We start from the raw sequence: 12,921 nt of genomic DNA on the forward strand, positions 1-12,921 counted from the left end.
AATTACTGCCATGTGTAATTAAGGAAAGTGAACATTTAAATATTGATTACTCTTAAATAATTGCTACTGCTGCACTTTTGCATTGTGCAACCTTGTAATCTAATTTCAACGATTGAAGGCATCTGTATACAATGCAGTGGTTCAGTTTATTCTTTAGAATACCTGTGCTATACAACAGAAGTGAAGTGAGCCTACCCATGTGTGATATCACTTAACTCTCAAAATGTCATATCTTACAATAATTGCATTACTTCTACAGTGACCAATATGTTTTTTCTCTAATGTATAATCACCAGTTCAGATTTCCTGTTTTCAGATTGCAGTCTGTATCAATTAAATGCAACAATAGTCAGTACATCGTACGCAACTGAGATTCATAGCATTTATTTTTGCAGTCTCAACATTTATTTTTTTGACACTCAGCCCTCCTCATCATGGTGGATACCAGTGTTAAACACATTTCTGGGGAGATGTCCTTGTTCAGATTAAATATTTCTCAGTTGTTTCTTACTAGAGGGGATGTGTTGCTCTATCTTTCTCTTTAGAACACCCCACAGGTGTTTTATTGGATTTAATCAGGCAACCTACTTGGCCAGGTCACAGTTTTCACTTTTTTTGTTTTTAGAAACTCCTGTGTGATTTTGGTTGTGTATGGGATTATCATCAGGCTGGAATAATCCTCTTCTATCAAGCTTCTGCAGACTGGGAGTCATCTTGTCATCCAGTATTCTGGTATATCCACAGACATTCGTGGTACCATCTATGAATATCAACTCCATAACAGTTTTGCGCTCATACAGACTCCTACCATCACACTCTGATCTCCGTCCTTCACTGTGAGGACAATGCATTCACATTGGTTGTCCTGACCAGGTCCATGCAAAACATGCTGAAAACATCTGAGCTAAACAAATGTATCTAGGTCTTATCTGACCAAAGCATATGCTCCCAACATTCATTAGGCTTCTTTACATATTATTCAGCAAAGCTTCGTCTTGCAGTTTTGCACTCAACGGCAAGCAAGGGTTTTTTCTTGAAGATCTATAGAGGCTGGCGTTGTAAACCGTCCTTAACACTGTCTCAGCTGTCACAGCAACTCTCCATTGCTAACCCCTCAGCCAAATTTGAAGCATTTGCTAATCTGTTTTTCAAAGCTAGATTGTGCAGTGTCTGTGCGAAAATTTTAGGTAGATGATGGTACTATGACTCCTTCTATACTGCCTGATTACTGCTACAACTGTGTTTACTCTGATTTGTAGTTGGTCATCATATTCTCCATCTTTGTGAAGTCTCATAATCTGATTTTCAATTCTTCTGGCAATTCTTTTCCATGTGGAGCCATGATGCAGGCATACAGATGGACACAACTCATAGGTCCAAAACTGAAAGCTGTGGTGTTCCCAGCTGTTTTTCTAATCATTTCCATGCAATTAGTTGAAATGGAAATCACAAATGTAGTCACCTTTATTCTAGTCATCACAGATTTTAGAACTTGTCCGTCAGTGGTCACAAGCATAGACTGTATAATAAAGATTTATTATCCAATTATACAATCTGTATAATAAAGATGTATTATACAGTCTGTGGTCACAAGTGTATTTACTGTACTGTTGCATTAAATGTCTACTTTGGGTCCTGTATTTTACCTCTAGTCCTAGAGAATTTGTTTTTGATGTTTGTAAAAGGAAATGCTCCACTTGTAGGAGATGACGTTACTTTGACATTTGATGTATAAGCGAGATTGCAAATGGGTTGACCGGCTTTCTTGTATACTGTAAATTATAACTAAACCAGTTCTACAATACAAAGACCGACGTAACAGAGAGAGTTTCAAAGCTCCCACTGCTGATGGACGCAGCACCGGTGACGTCTAGCCTGTGGGCGTGGCTTGGTATCCAGCAGCACTGCCCAGGTCACCTGGCAAACTCAGCTGCTGTCAGCCGTCTGATTATGAAAGATGGCAGGAAACAAGTCTTACACTATTGTAGAATATTTCGGCGGGGATGATGGCTACCGCTGTGGCTACTGTAAAAACCAAATAGGAAACTTTTCTCATGGTAAGTGTATCATGAAGTAGCGAAGAAGCGGACGATATGAGGCTTGTGCTAACGACCTAGCTCCGTCTACTTGCTGGAATAGGTTGGAACCAAGGCTAGCTAATGTTGGCACTGTCTAATCTTAATGTCAGTAGATTTGAGTACATTATGTCAGCTGTACGCGCCACTGCGTTTAATAGACTGTACACTTTAGTTAACCTTAACTTAACGTTACTTATATTGTTCAGTGTCATAACCTAGCTTAGTTTTTAGCCATTAGCATCCTAATGCCCAGTTTCCTTCATTCTAGGAAACAGCTTAAGACAGTCGTAGAATAAAATTAGCTAAGAGAATGATCATGCTGTTGAATAACTGTTCTGTTGGGCGACAATGTTTTACTCAGACTCAACCTTAAGAGGTTAGCGGAAGACTTGTTAACATCTCCACCAGCACAGAGCTAGCTAATGAACACCAACGTTACAAGTAGAGCAGGAAAAGGTAACAAAGCTGTTGTCCTCAGGAGCGAAAGTATATCTGTCTGTTGGTGCTGTGATATGAGGAGTCGAGCAAATGCAGGAAGTGTTGCTGTGTATTTCCAGGGCTTTAACTATTGTTACATGTAGCCACGTACGGAAGGGACACAGTGTGACTGTGGCCATAATGAGTAGTTCAACGACGCATGAGATACAGCACTTTTCTAGTCCCATTTCTAGAACTAGCTGTAGGTTTTTTTTCCTCTGGTGCATTCCAGGGAAGTTCAGCAGCAGTGTTAACACGAGACTAAATATGAGACAGAGGTTCCCCAACATGCTGACACAGAAGACAGGATGTTTCCAATATGTACTGTATGTAATCTTTAAAAAAATGCAACTTTGTTACAGTCACAGGCTTAAAAATCATAGTGGCACATTTCAAGACTTACTCATTTTTCAATATTTTGTAGTTATTTTGATTTCTGGTGTGTCTTTGGCTTCTGTTTGTGGGTTAAGCTGATGGGAAATGACTCTGCTTAGCTGCAATGGAAATCTTTTCTTCCTGGACCAGTTGTGAGTGGTTGTGGCCTAGTCTCCCTTCCAAGTAAAGTAACATGGTTTGAATAACGTGAATTTCTGTTTGTCAAATTCCCACAGTGTATAACTGTCAAATGCGAAGCCTTCCTTTGACTTTCGTTTTTATACTGTAGGTGAAAATAACAGAAGAATATCAGTGTGAATATCACATATACCAAAATTGCTGTCATTTTGCAATAGGTATGAAGCTAGTAAAAACGAGTATTAAGAGTTTATTGGTGGCCGTAGTGTTTAGGGCAGATTTACACTCCTTAGAATTAAAAGGCAGCCTCTGTGTAAATGAAACTGATTAATTAATTAATTGATTGATTGATTTAATAGTCTCTAAAAAGTCCAGGGCCAGAAACATGAAAAGTTTATAAGCATTCTACTAAAAACAAATGTAGACAGTTGAGCAGCGCTTTAAGGGTACAGTGTTGTACTGTAATGTTCTGTCTGAAGACTGTAATTTAAAAGAACTTCGGCATTTCAGAGCTATAAAAAAGAAGCCATGTAAGAAGATGGGAAGGGATTTTCTGTTGGGGACAGAACGGTGCCATTGAGTTGAGGTTATCAGAGGTGAAACAGGTTGACTATAATTAGGTTTCAGGCAGATCTTAATGCAGTCAATGAGCAATTGGGCTCAGAGTCTGCAGACGAGAGCTGTTGTCTAATCTAAGATAAGAGTGGTAATCTGGATAAGGTGACATCATGTGGGCACTTCAGGTTCTGGGGAAGAAGGAAGACTTTACTGCCTGTGTAACTGTTGTAAGTAACCAGAATGAGCGTTTAAAGATTAAGCTTTTCCTCTGTGGATACAGGTTAAGTGAAGGCATACCAGATTTGCAACTATAGAAATCTGTTGTTTTAGGCCACTGAGATTCAACAAACAATGATCGATGGGGTAATTTTCAGGTAGATGAGTAAATGTAGTGTTGATTTTTTAGGCAGGTGCACCATAAGACTGTGTTTTCCTCAGTGTGATTAGCACAGTGATGTTATCAACTGTGTTGTCACATAAAAAAACAAATGCGACTCCAGACTACAGAACACATCTGTCCTCTCCTGTGTCATTGTGTCTGTCACGTCTCAGTGGAGGCTGAAGAATGGATCAGGTGTAAATGATGGAAAGGTGCTTATGTTGTGGCGTGGAAATGGCAGCTGTTGCGCTCACATCCAGCCCATGTGGTGTGAGTCTTTATTAACTCCAGAAATAATTTTGCATATTATATTTTCGACAACAGCCTGATAACCCACTAGTTATCAGGCTCTTCTTTTAACAGGTGTTTGCTGCTTGGTTGTTGTGCCATTACATTGGTCCTGTCCTGTCTTTCCAAATGTATTTTTCAAAGTTAAAAGAAAGGGGTGATTTGCATTGTGTTATTGAATCTGTATATTCCAGCTGAAACCCGATCAGTGCTTTCTATACAGAATACTGGTTTAATGCAAATTCATATGACAACGTGACGTCTCTGTAATTGCTGACGTCATGAGAATTTTGTGACATAAACTTGTGGTCATAGGTCAGAAACCACTTAGAGACTAAATCAGTGGTGGTGAAACATAACTCCCCAAGGATCTTAAATTGCAGTTATAGGCTGCTTATTTTCTTGAGCTCTTGTTCAGCTCAGTGTCATCACTGAAAATTACAACTATGTCTCCATTCACTCTGTAGTTGGTGTTTTTCTGTTACTTTCTTAAAAGGTTCTGTTTTCAGTTGGAGGATTAACAGTGTATACTTTAATGTGGTTTTAAATTGCCGGTATAATAATCTGTTTTGTTGCTGAGTTGTATTCCCAACTACCATATAAATAAGTATAAATTTTGTCGTGTTTGATTTTCTACTGTTTGTTTAGTTTTTTATGAGAGTGAAAAACATATTCACTGCTACATTCAAATGTTCGTAATGATACTGAAGCGGTGGCATATTTAGATGCACCACTGACTACAGTACATGGAAAACCAAATATTTTGACATCTTATAATGATTAGACGTGGTGTTTGTGATGTTGATATCTTATCTGTAATATTTATATAAAGGATTATTTTTAGACAAGTGTCCTGGTTACAAGCCCCTTAACTGGTGGTCCAGTAAAGATAATATCCGTTCCTCACAGAATCCTGTTAATCCTGTAATAAGCAAAGCCTGCGGTCCTGCTGCTGTATCTGTTGGCCATTCATCTACCATTTAATGCTTCAGTGCTGTAATAGATCACACCATGTTGTCTGCTTGTCTCTGTGGACTCTTGGCCAAGCACCATTCTCCTGGGACATGAACTGTTATACACAGTGCAAACTTGGTGTGTGTTGTGTGAACTGCTATACAGTCATTTCCTTTGGTTGTCTTAGATGTAAACTGATCGTTGTCTTGCCATAGAGACGTGCATTTTGGGTGGCGTGCTTGTGTGGACTGTGTATGTATGGTTGCAGAAGGGAAGGTCAGGAGTTGAAAGGGGGAGCTCAGATCTCAGTTCTGGGAAGAGGCATCTGTTGAGGCTACAAATTATAAATTTGTATGTTTCCATTGGGGCTTTAAAGCACTGTGGGAATGCTTCTTTGGGGATGCTGTGATTTTCGCTGGAACAAAAGTTTGAACCTACCATCAGACTCTCAAGCTGCTTTTTGATAAACTGCACCTTGCTTGTACACATGCTTCCTCTTGAGCTTTATATGAGTCGTGAAAAGAGCTTTTAATTCAAAACCCCTTTCTGACATTTTCTAAATTAATTTCTCATCAAGCTAGATTTTATTTGGTACACTCTCATTAAGAATTTCTTCCTCTTTAAATAGTTTTTTTTTTTTTTTTTAAATTCAATGTGCAGATATGTATTAGAAGCTTAAGGCTGTGTAGTCCCTTATTGGAGACTTCACTTGCGTCAGACCTCACGGTGTTGTGGGATTACTTGATCTTTACTGTGATTTCTAGTTTGGATGTGAGACTTTCACCAGCAACAGGGCTTTTACAAAAGTGTTTTTCTGACTTTGATTAGTTAAAGCAATGTACAAAGTTGTATGAATTCAATGAAATATTTTGAGGAAATGATGTTTCTTTTGTTTCCTACAGGGATGTGGTCCCACACCATGACAGTACAAGACTACCAAGACCTCATAGATCGAGGATGGAGAAGGTGAGTTGTTTCCCCTCTAATCCTTTCTTACTTACATATGGACCTTTTGAAACCTCTCACAAATACAGTTTTTACAATAATAGCGTGGATGCTTCATATCAGTAACAATGTGTTTTACAATAGAGGTTGTCCATGCTTTTCTTTTCAGAAGTGGGAAGTATGTTTATAAGCCCATATTGAAGAAGACATGCTGTCCACAGTATACCATCAGGTGATTGTATTTACTTACTCATCAGAGTTTTCTGTTGTGATTCATGCTTCTGTTGTGATCTGATAAGACCAGACAGACACTGAACACATGAGGATGAACCCTGGTAGTTTGATAGATATGGCACAATAACCTGTTGAAAGATTTCAGCAGAAATATATACTAATTTGTTGTTTTCTTCTGCCCTTTACCTTTACTTCTTATTCCCTATCAAGATGTCATGCACTGAAATTCCAGCCTTCCAAATCCCACAAGAAAATCCTGAAGAAGATGAGCAAATTCATTTCCAAAGGGGAACTGCCAAAAGGAGAGGAAGATGGTGAGAGTATCTTAGCAGTCTAATAGTATAGTAGTTATTAATGCATGTGTAATATTTGGTGCTCTATATGCAGTCAGCACTGGGACTGTGTCTGTATCACAGTGTGCAGCTGACATTACAGTAAGAGGTGGGCACTAACCCAAAGCAGTGCTGGTACTGTTGCTCTGTAGTACACTTTGTTCCAGTGTAAGCAGTATTGATTGTGTTTCTTGTAGGCGAGCCAATGGACTCAGGGTGTGGAGAGGCAGGCCCACGGGAACCGAGCAAAGTCTGTCACTCGGAGGTGAAGTGTGCCGCTATCACAGATATTCAGAAGGAAGTAGCAGAGTGTCCTACTATCACAGAGGGTCAGAAGAAGGCAGGGGATGCTGCACCTACAGGTTCAGAAACATCACAAAAGGATCCAGTGTCTGTTCCAGATGGTAGAACAGCAGCTGCAGCTCCTAAACCAGGTAAAAATATATGATTATCTTTTAAATGGCTGATGATAGCCATCAGCCATCAGTGCTGTTATTGACTGTGCTGAAATTAGTGTGATAAAATAGTAGATATTTATTAGTAATGGAATTACAATCGGGCTGCACAGTGGTGTAGTGGTTAGCACTTTCGCCTTGCAGCGAGAAGATCCCTGGTTCGCGTCCCGGCTTTCCCGGGATCTTTCTGCATGGAGTTTGCATGTTCTCCCTGTGCATGCGTGGGTTTTCTCCGGGTACTCCGGCTTCCTCCCACAGTCCAAAAATATGCTGAGGTTAATTGATTACTCTAAATTGCCCGTAGGTGTGAATGTGTGAGTGCTTGTTTGTCTATATATGTAGCCCTGTGACAGACTGGCGACCTGTCTAGGGTGTCCCCTGCCTTCGCCCGAGTCAGCTGGGATAGGCTCCAGCCCCCCCCGCGACCCTAGTGAGGATTAAGCGGTGTATAGATAATGGATGGATGGATGGATGGAATTACAATCGCCAATCATATAACACCTTGCCCATTACTGTTGCTTTCCTTTGCCAGGACAGCTCTATGTTTTCTCTTCCATTAATCAGGAGGTCACAATCATGGAATTTTAGTTGACATTTATATTTTTGGGTCATTGGATAAAATTTTTTTTGGGTCAGTTGGGACATGTTTTTCTCTTTTTTACTTTTTAACTTCTGATTATTACTACAAATGTTTTTCTTCAGTATCAGTAGTAATTGTTGCATCATTTTGACATCAGTCATTTTTTGCTCCAGTTATTGGTCAGCTACAGTCAGCTCTACACTTTATAGCACAACCAGAGATTTGCTCTGTTAAATGTAGACATTTCCAAAGGCCAAAAGCTTCATGAGTATGGAAGTTCTTCAAATTATCACTGGACAGAAAACTAATTTGACCTTAAATGCCTCAAGATAAATGGTTGTCATTAAGCCTCAACAATAGAAAAGTGTGCAATCAGGGAAAGATGATGTAGGTGACTTAAATATGACATTTGTTTCATCTAGCTGTTTTTATGCAGGTGAATGGAAACAATTTGCGTGAACATGAAAAATAATAGCGTTTAGCTCAAATAACTTCAATCAGATGCTGATGTAATAATTGTGACTGGCCTACCATGAATCTAGAGATGCAACAGTTTGTTAATTGATCAAACAAATATTGATCAAGTGTTTTGATAATTGCTTAGCATTAATACCAATTTTCAGCTCCTGAAATATCAGAATTTATTGATTTTGCTTACTCAAATTTGATAGCAAACTAAACATCTTTGAGATGTAGAGTTTTGTAAGCTAAAATTTCCACACAGTGTCTTTGTTTTACTGAAAAAAAAAAAAATCAAAAAAATAATTGTGACAGTAATTGAGAGTTAAAATAATAATAATCATTAGCTGTAACTCTAGTGAATCCATAAACTTAAATTGCTTTTGGAAGATGTACCTCCTGCAGTTGCATTATGAATGTGACAGTGCAGCAGCTGAATCCCCCAACCACTCAATGCTGAGTGTTTGGGGGAAAGAGTATGGCTACAAGTGCATAATGTCAGATTAAATAATGTTGTGGTGACAAAGTGATCATTCTAAATATTCATTATTAGGTATCACTGGGTGCTCAGGAGCATCGTAGCACCTCAGTTCTGATGTTGCTCTCAAAACGTCAATCACTGTAACATTTATTTCACCACCAAGTAAGTTGGAAAGCACCATCTTGGTCTCAACAAGTGGAACTTTTGAAGTCAGTCCAGTTTCATTTAGTCTAATCGTCTAATTTAATTGTAATGTGAGGTGATTTGCTGTGGCTTATGCAAACAAATGACTTAAAAAAAGAATTGTAATAATATGTCAAGCTTAATTTATATAGCACTTTCTGGAACAAAGTTACAAAGTGCTTAAGAGAAACAAAAATAATTTAAAAGACTAAAAACATCAACAAAAGTAAAGACAACAAAAGCAGCCAGAGATTCTAAAAAAAAAAAATCATAAAAAATAGGTGAAAAGAAAAGGGAAATAATAAAACGTGGTCATATATGAAATATTCATGAAAACACTTCAATAAAAGAACATTTTAAGAGGAGATTTAAAAGATATAGGCTGTCGAATCTCAAGAAGCATCTTCCATAGTTTGTGTCCTGTAACAGCAAAAGTCTGATCGACCATTTACTGATTCAAGTCAATCCCTGGGACAAAAGGTTGTTAATAGAATTTTGTATGTGGCCATGTAATGCTTTGAAGGTAATTAATAGACTTTCAGAGTAAATGCATATTCTGTGACAGTTTGAGGTAGTGAAAGGAGCTCTCACTGATGCAGCTGTAAAGTGTGTTGCAATAATTGAGTAGAGAAAATATAATGCATGTATTATCCAATAGAAAACAGTGGCAGACAGAAATGATCTAATTTAGGTAATTTGTTTCAATTGAATGTCTATATTTATGGACAGATTTATCCAGAACTAAGAAATCAACTATTCAGTGAGTTAGTCAGGAGTTTATACGATACACGACCCCTAAATAATGAAGGCAGGGTATTAGCCATAGTGAATTATCCTAAATTTAGTCTATGACTTGTAGAAAGTTTCCATTCTGATTCAATACAGCTTCCTGTACCTTTTAGTAGCGAGGCCTTTGTCTTGCTGCTGTAATTCATGCTGTCTCTCCCCTGACCAAGGTAGCCTCATTCTCTCCGCTGTTCTGCTGTAGCTAAAGCACCATTGTTTGTCAGCAGGTGTCACTGTTCACCTTGTAACAGGCTCCGCTGTACAGCAGTTTGGTGATTGAAGGAAGGAGAGTGTCTGGTTTGGACTTATCTGTCATGTTCTCCTCCTTACTCTCCAGCACAGGATATCCCCACTGCCAACTCAGAGTAATGAATTAATAACACTCATAGTGAAGTGATAATAAACTCCCATTAGATACAGGAAGCAGCACTTCTAACAACTGTTCGTGTTTCATGCCTCAGCTGCTTCTTTCCTTTCAAAAGTCTAATGAGAACAGCACCCACAGTCATTAAGTAAAAGGCATGGGCGTAGATTGGAGCAGAAAAGCTTGGTACTGGCACAGATTGATCCAGATTCAGACATAAACATACAGAGAAAAATTTCTACTGTTACGGCTGTGTCAGCATTGCACTCCTTTTCGTCACTGTCAGAAATAACCAGGCTTTTCAACAAAGCGGAAGCAAGGAGGATTTAATACGGTGAGCCAGTGGTTCTCCACTCCCCCCTTATTCACCTTCAACAGAAAACACCTGGACATATCTTTCCTGCACTTTTATGACTGTACTTTATAGGTCTGGGCAGGTTCTAGTTCTAACTTAAGAAAACATGACTCTCAATGTTTGCTACATAGAAGATTAATTCTATCTGACTCCAAGTCGGTACCAAATTGTAAGCTTAACCTGTTTAATTGCAGTAGAGAATGGTACACAGGCGTCCTCCTACAGAAAATACATTTTGACTTGTTTTGTGTGTGTTTCCATACTATTAGGCACATTTCTAGACAGTTCATGCTGAGCGTGTCTTGTGAAAGTCATATTCATGCTCGGGAAGCAGGGAAGGAGGCTGTCATAGCTTTTATGAAGTGCTAACTGCTGGAGCAGGAGCATCTTTCTTCCACAGGAACTTGTCTGTCAGACTTTATCTTCACCACGGCTGTCCTCAGGAGTACCCGGATCTGTGTGTGTGAGACTGAGAGAGAAAGTGTGTGTTTGTAGTGAGAGTGTAGTAAGAGGAAGGGAGGCACATGGACAGAGTAACCATGGAAAAGGGTTGTTGTATCTGTGGTTGAGTCAGTGTGATAAAACAAAGTCCAGATTGTATTTCCTATTGTCTCTGTGACCGCACTGCACTGCCTTTACTGTGTTTATTCTGACAGAATATTTGACCCCTTTGTAGTTGCCAAGGCTGTGTGTTTATACCAGCAGACTTGCTCAGAAACACATCCCTCCCTTTATCCCTCAAAGTCATTTACCATCAGACCAATACAGCAAACAGACACTACCAGATGAAGCAAAACACTTTTCTGTGTGACCACATGTATGGCCTCCTATGTACACTGAGTCAGAAACAAACTATTTACAAGAAGAACACAATTAATGGTACACAACTCAAATCTGTTATGATTTTAAGATAAAGCATATATTGAAATGAGCCAGCATCTGCACATAGTTTCTACTGAGGTCTATATTTACTTTTCACAGGATACAATCTGCCCTACAGTAGAAAATAAAGGACCTTGAGTCAGTTAAAGCTGATTGCTGCTTGTGATCACCGGCCAGGACCTCAGTTTCCCTTCTCCTTGTCAGGACCAGCCATCCCTCTCTTCTTCGTGACATCATCAGAGGGGAAAGTTAGTGAGTGGGCTGATGGTGGCAGCTGGCAACAAGACAAGCAGGAAACTGTTCTCGTTTCCTTATTGCTCCAAACAGGATGTGGGCGTGTAAACTGTTGACATGGGATGCCCGGAGAGCTGGAGGGCTTGGCAAGAGCCCAGGAGGTTGGGGTGGAAGGGGAGGATGAGGAGGGGGACAGATAGAAGGAAATTTGCAGAGATTCAGTCGCTACAGAGAAAGTGTGTGTGTGTGTGTGTGTGTGTGTGTTCTGTTAGTAACAACCTCAGGTATGATGACCTGGCAGCCCCGATCTGTTTTCATTGTAATCTTTTTCTTGGAAAAAAAACACCTTGTTTTTATTATGTCTTCTGTTTTTGCTTTTTGGTGCCTCATAAAATACACTCTAGCTAGCTGCTAATAACTTGGATTTCACTCAAAAAAGACAATAATTTCCATGAAGTTCTTTGTTGAGATTTGCTTCTTAGGCAGTGTGTGCACTAAAGCAAACGTGGCAGCCCAGAGGGGTCAGCAAATCCATTGGAAACTGGTCCAATGCTCACAAAATCTGCCTCAAACTTAAGACTACTCAGTAACAGCAGCTCAAGTTGCCATCTTTTTTTGCATAGCGTTAAGTCTTAGTCGGGAGGCTGCCCAACAGTAAAACTGATTTCAATAATTACCTCTCTTTCTTTTATATTCTCACCAGGAAATTTTTTTAGAAAAGGCTGTACCCTGTCTCCTACATGAACATAGGTGAAAAATTGTGTTTTATGGTACCCTTCTTCAGTCAGTGTCTCTGCAAAGCTTTGACATGTCTCCCCCTCCTGTCTTCCCTGGGGTGCAGGGATGGGAGCTGATCCTAGCCGGCCAATATGCAGGAAGGCCAAAGACTTGAGGAAGGAACGACGTCTTCAGAAAGACCAGATGAGACAACATACTGATGGGGTCTCTTCCATTGTCTCTCCTGCCCATCCCGCTCCTACCCACACCAACCAACCCAAACCCCTGGAAGAGTTCATCAATGAGTCACTGCCTGAAAACTCTTCTCATTGCCTTGAGGTGAGCACAAATATAGAGTAGGTACTTTCTTTTCTCTTTTTATGTGAATTGGAATAAATATTAGCCTATTGTGATGAATCTAGCTGTCAATAAGAAATAGTGTTTTTGGTTGAGCTTTCAGTCTCCATAATGTTTGGATCGAGCTAGCTTGAGAATTTGGTTTCCTAGAGCACTCTTCTGTAGCCCCAGTGACTTCACCATGTGTTTATGTGTGTGGAGAGGATAGCTGGCCAAAGCAGAGTGGAAAAACCACCTCTTCCTAGTTCAAATTCAACCAAATGACAGGCACACCACACAAACTGGGTCGCATTACACTGCTGATGACATT

The 12,921-nt window shown here is 39.6% G+C and overlaps 1 protein-coding gene across 3 annotated transcripts in view; it reads left to right on the forward strand.

Annotated features, from left to right (window-relative positions):
- Nucleotides 1-1,897: 1,897 nt before the first annotated feature.
- Nucleotides 1,898-12,921, forward strand: part of LOC111571797 (arginyl-tRNA--protein transferase 1) — a 57,702-nt gene continuing 46,678 nt past the window's right edge. For all 3 annotated transcript variants that reach the window (XM_023275154.3, XM_023275152.3, XM_023275153.3), the window contains exons 1-6: nucleotides 1,898-2,057; nucleotides 6,150-6,213; nucleotides 6,362-6,424; nucleotides 6,637-6,740; nucleotides 6,956-7,192; nucleotides 12,379-12,593. In XM_023275154.3, coding sequence (XP_023130922.1) covers nucleotides 1,958-2,057; nucleotides 6,150-6,213; nucleotides 6,362-6,424; nucleotides 6,637-6,740; nucleotides 6,956-7,192; nucleotides 12,379-12,593 — 783 coding nt within the window. In that variant the 5' untranslated portion in view covers nucleotides 1,898-1,957. The remainder of the gene's footprint in view (nucleotides 2,058-6,149; nucleotides 6,214-6,361; nucleotides 6,425-6,636; nucleotides 6,741-6,955; nucleotides 7,193-12,378; nucleotides 12,594-12,921) is intronic.

Source organism: Amphiprion ocellaris, chromosome 16 (assembly GCF_022539595.1).
Source record: "Amphiprion ocellaris isolate individual 3 ecotype Okinawa chromosome 16, ASM2253959v1, whole genome shotgun sequence".
In the NCBI taxonomy this organism is placed as follows: Eukaryota; Metazoa; Chordata; class Actinopteri; family Pomacentridae; genus Amphiprion; species Amphiprion ocellaris.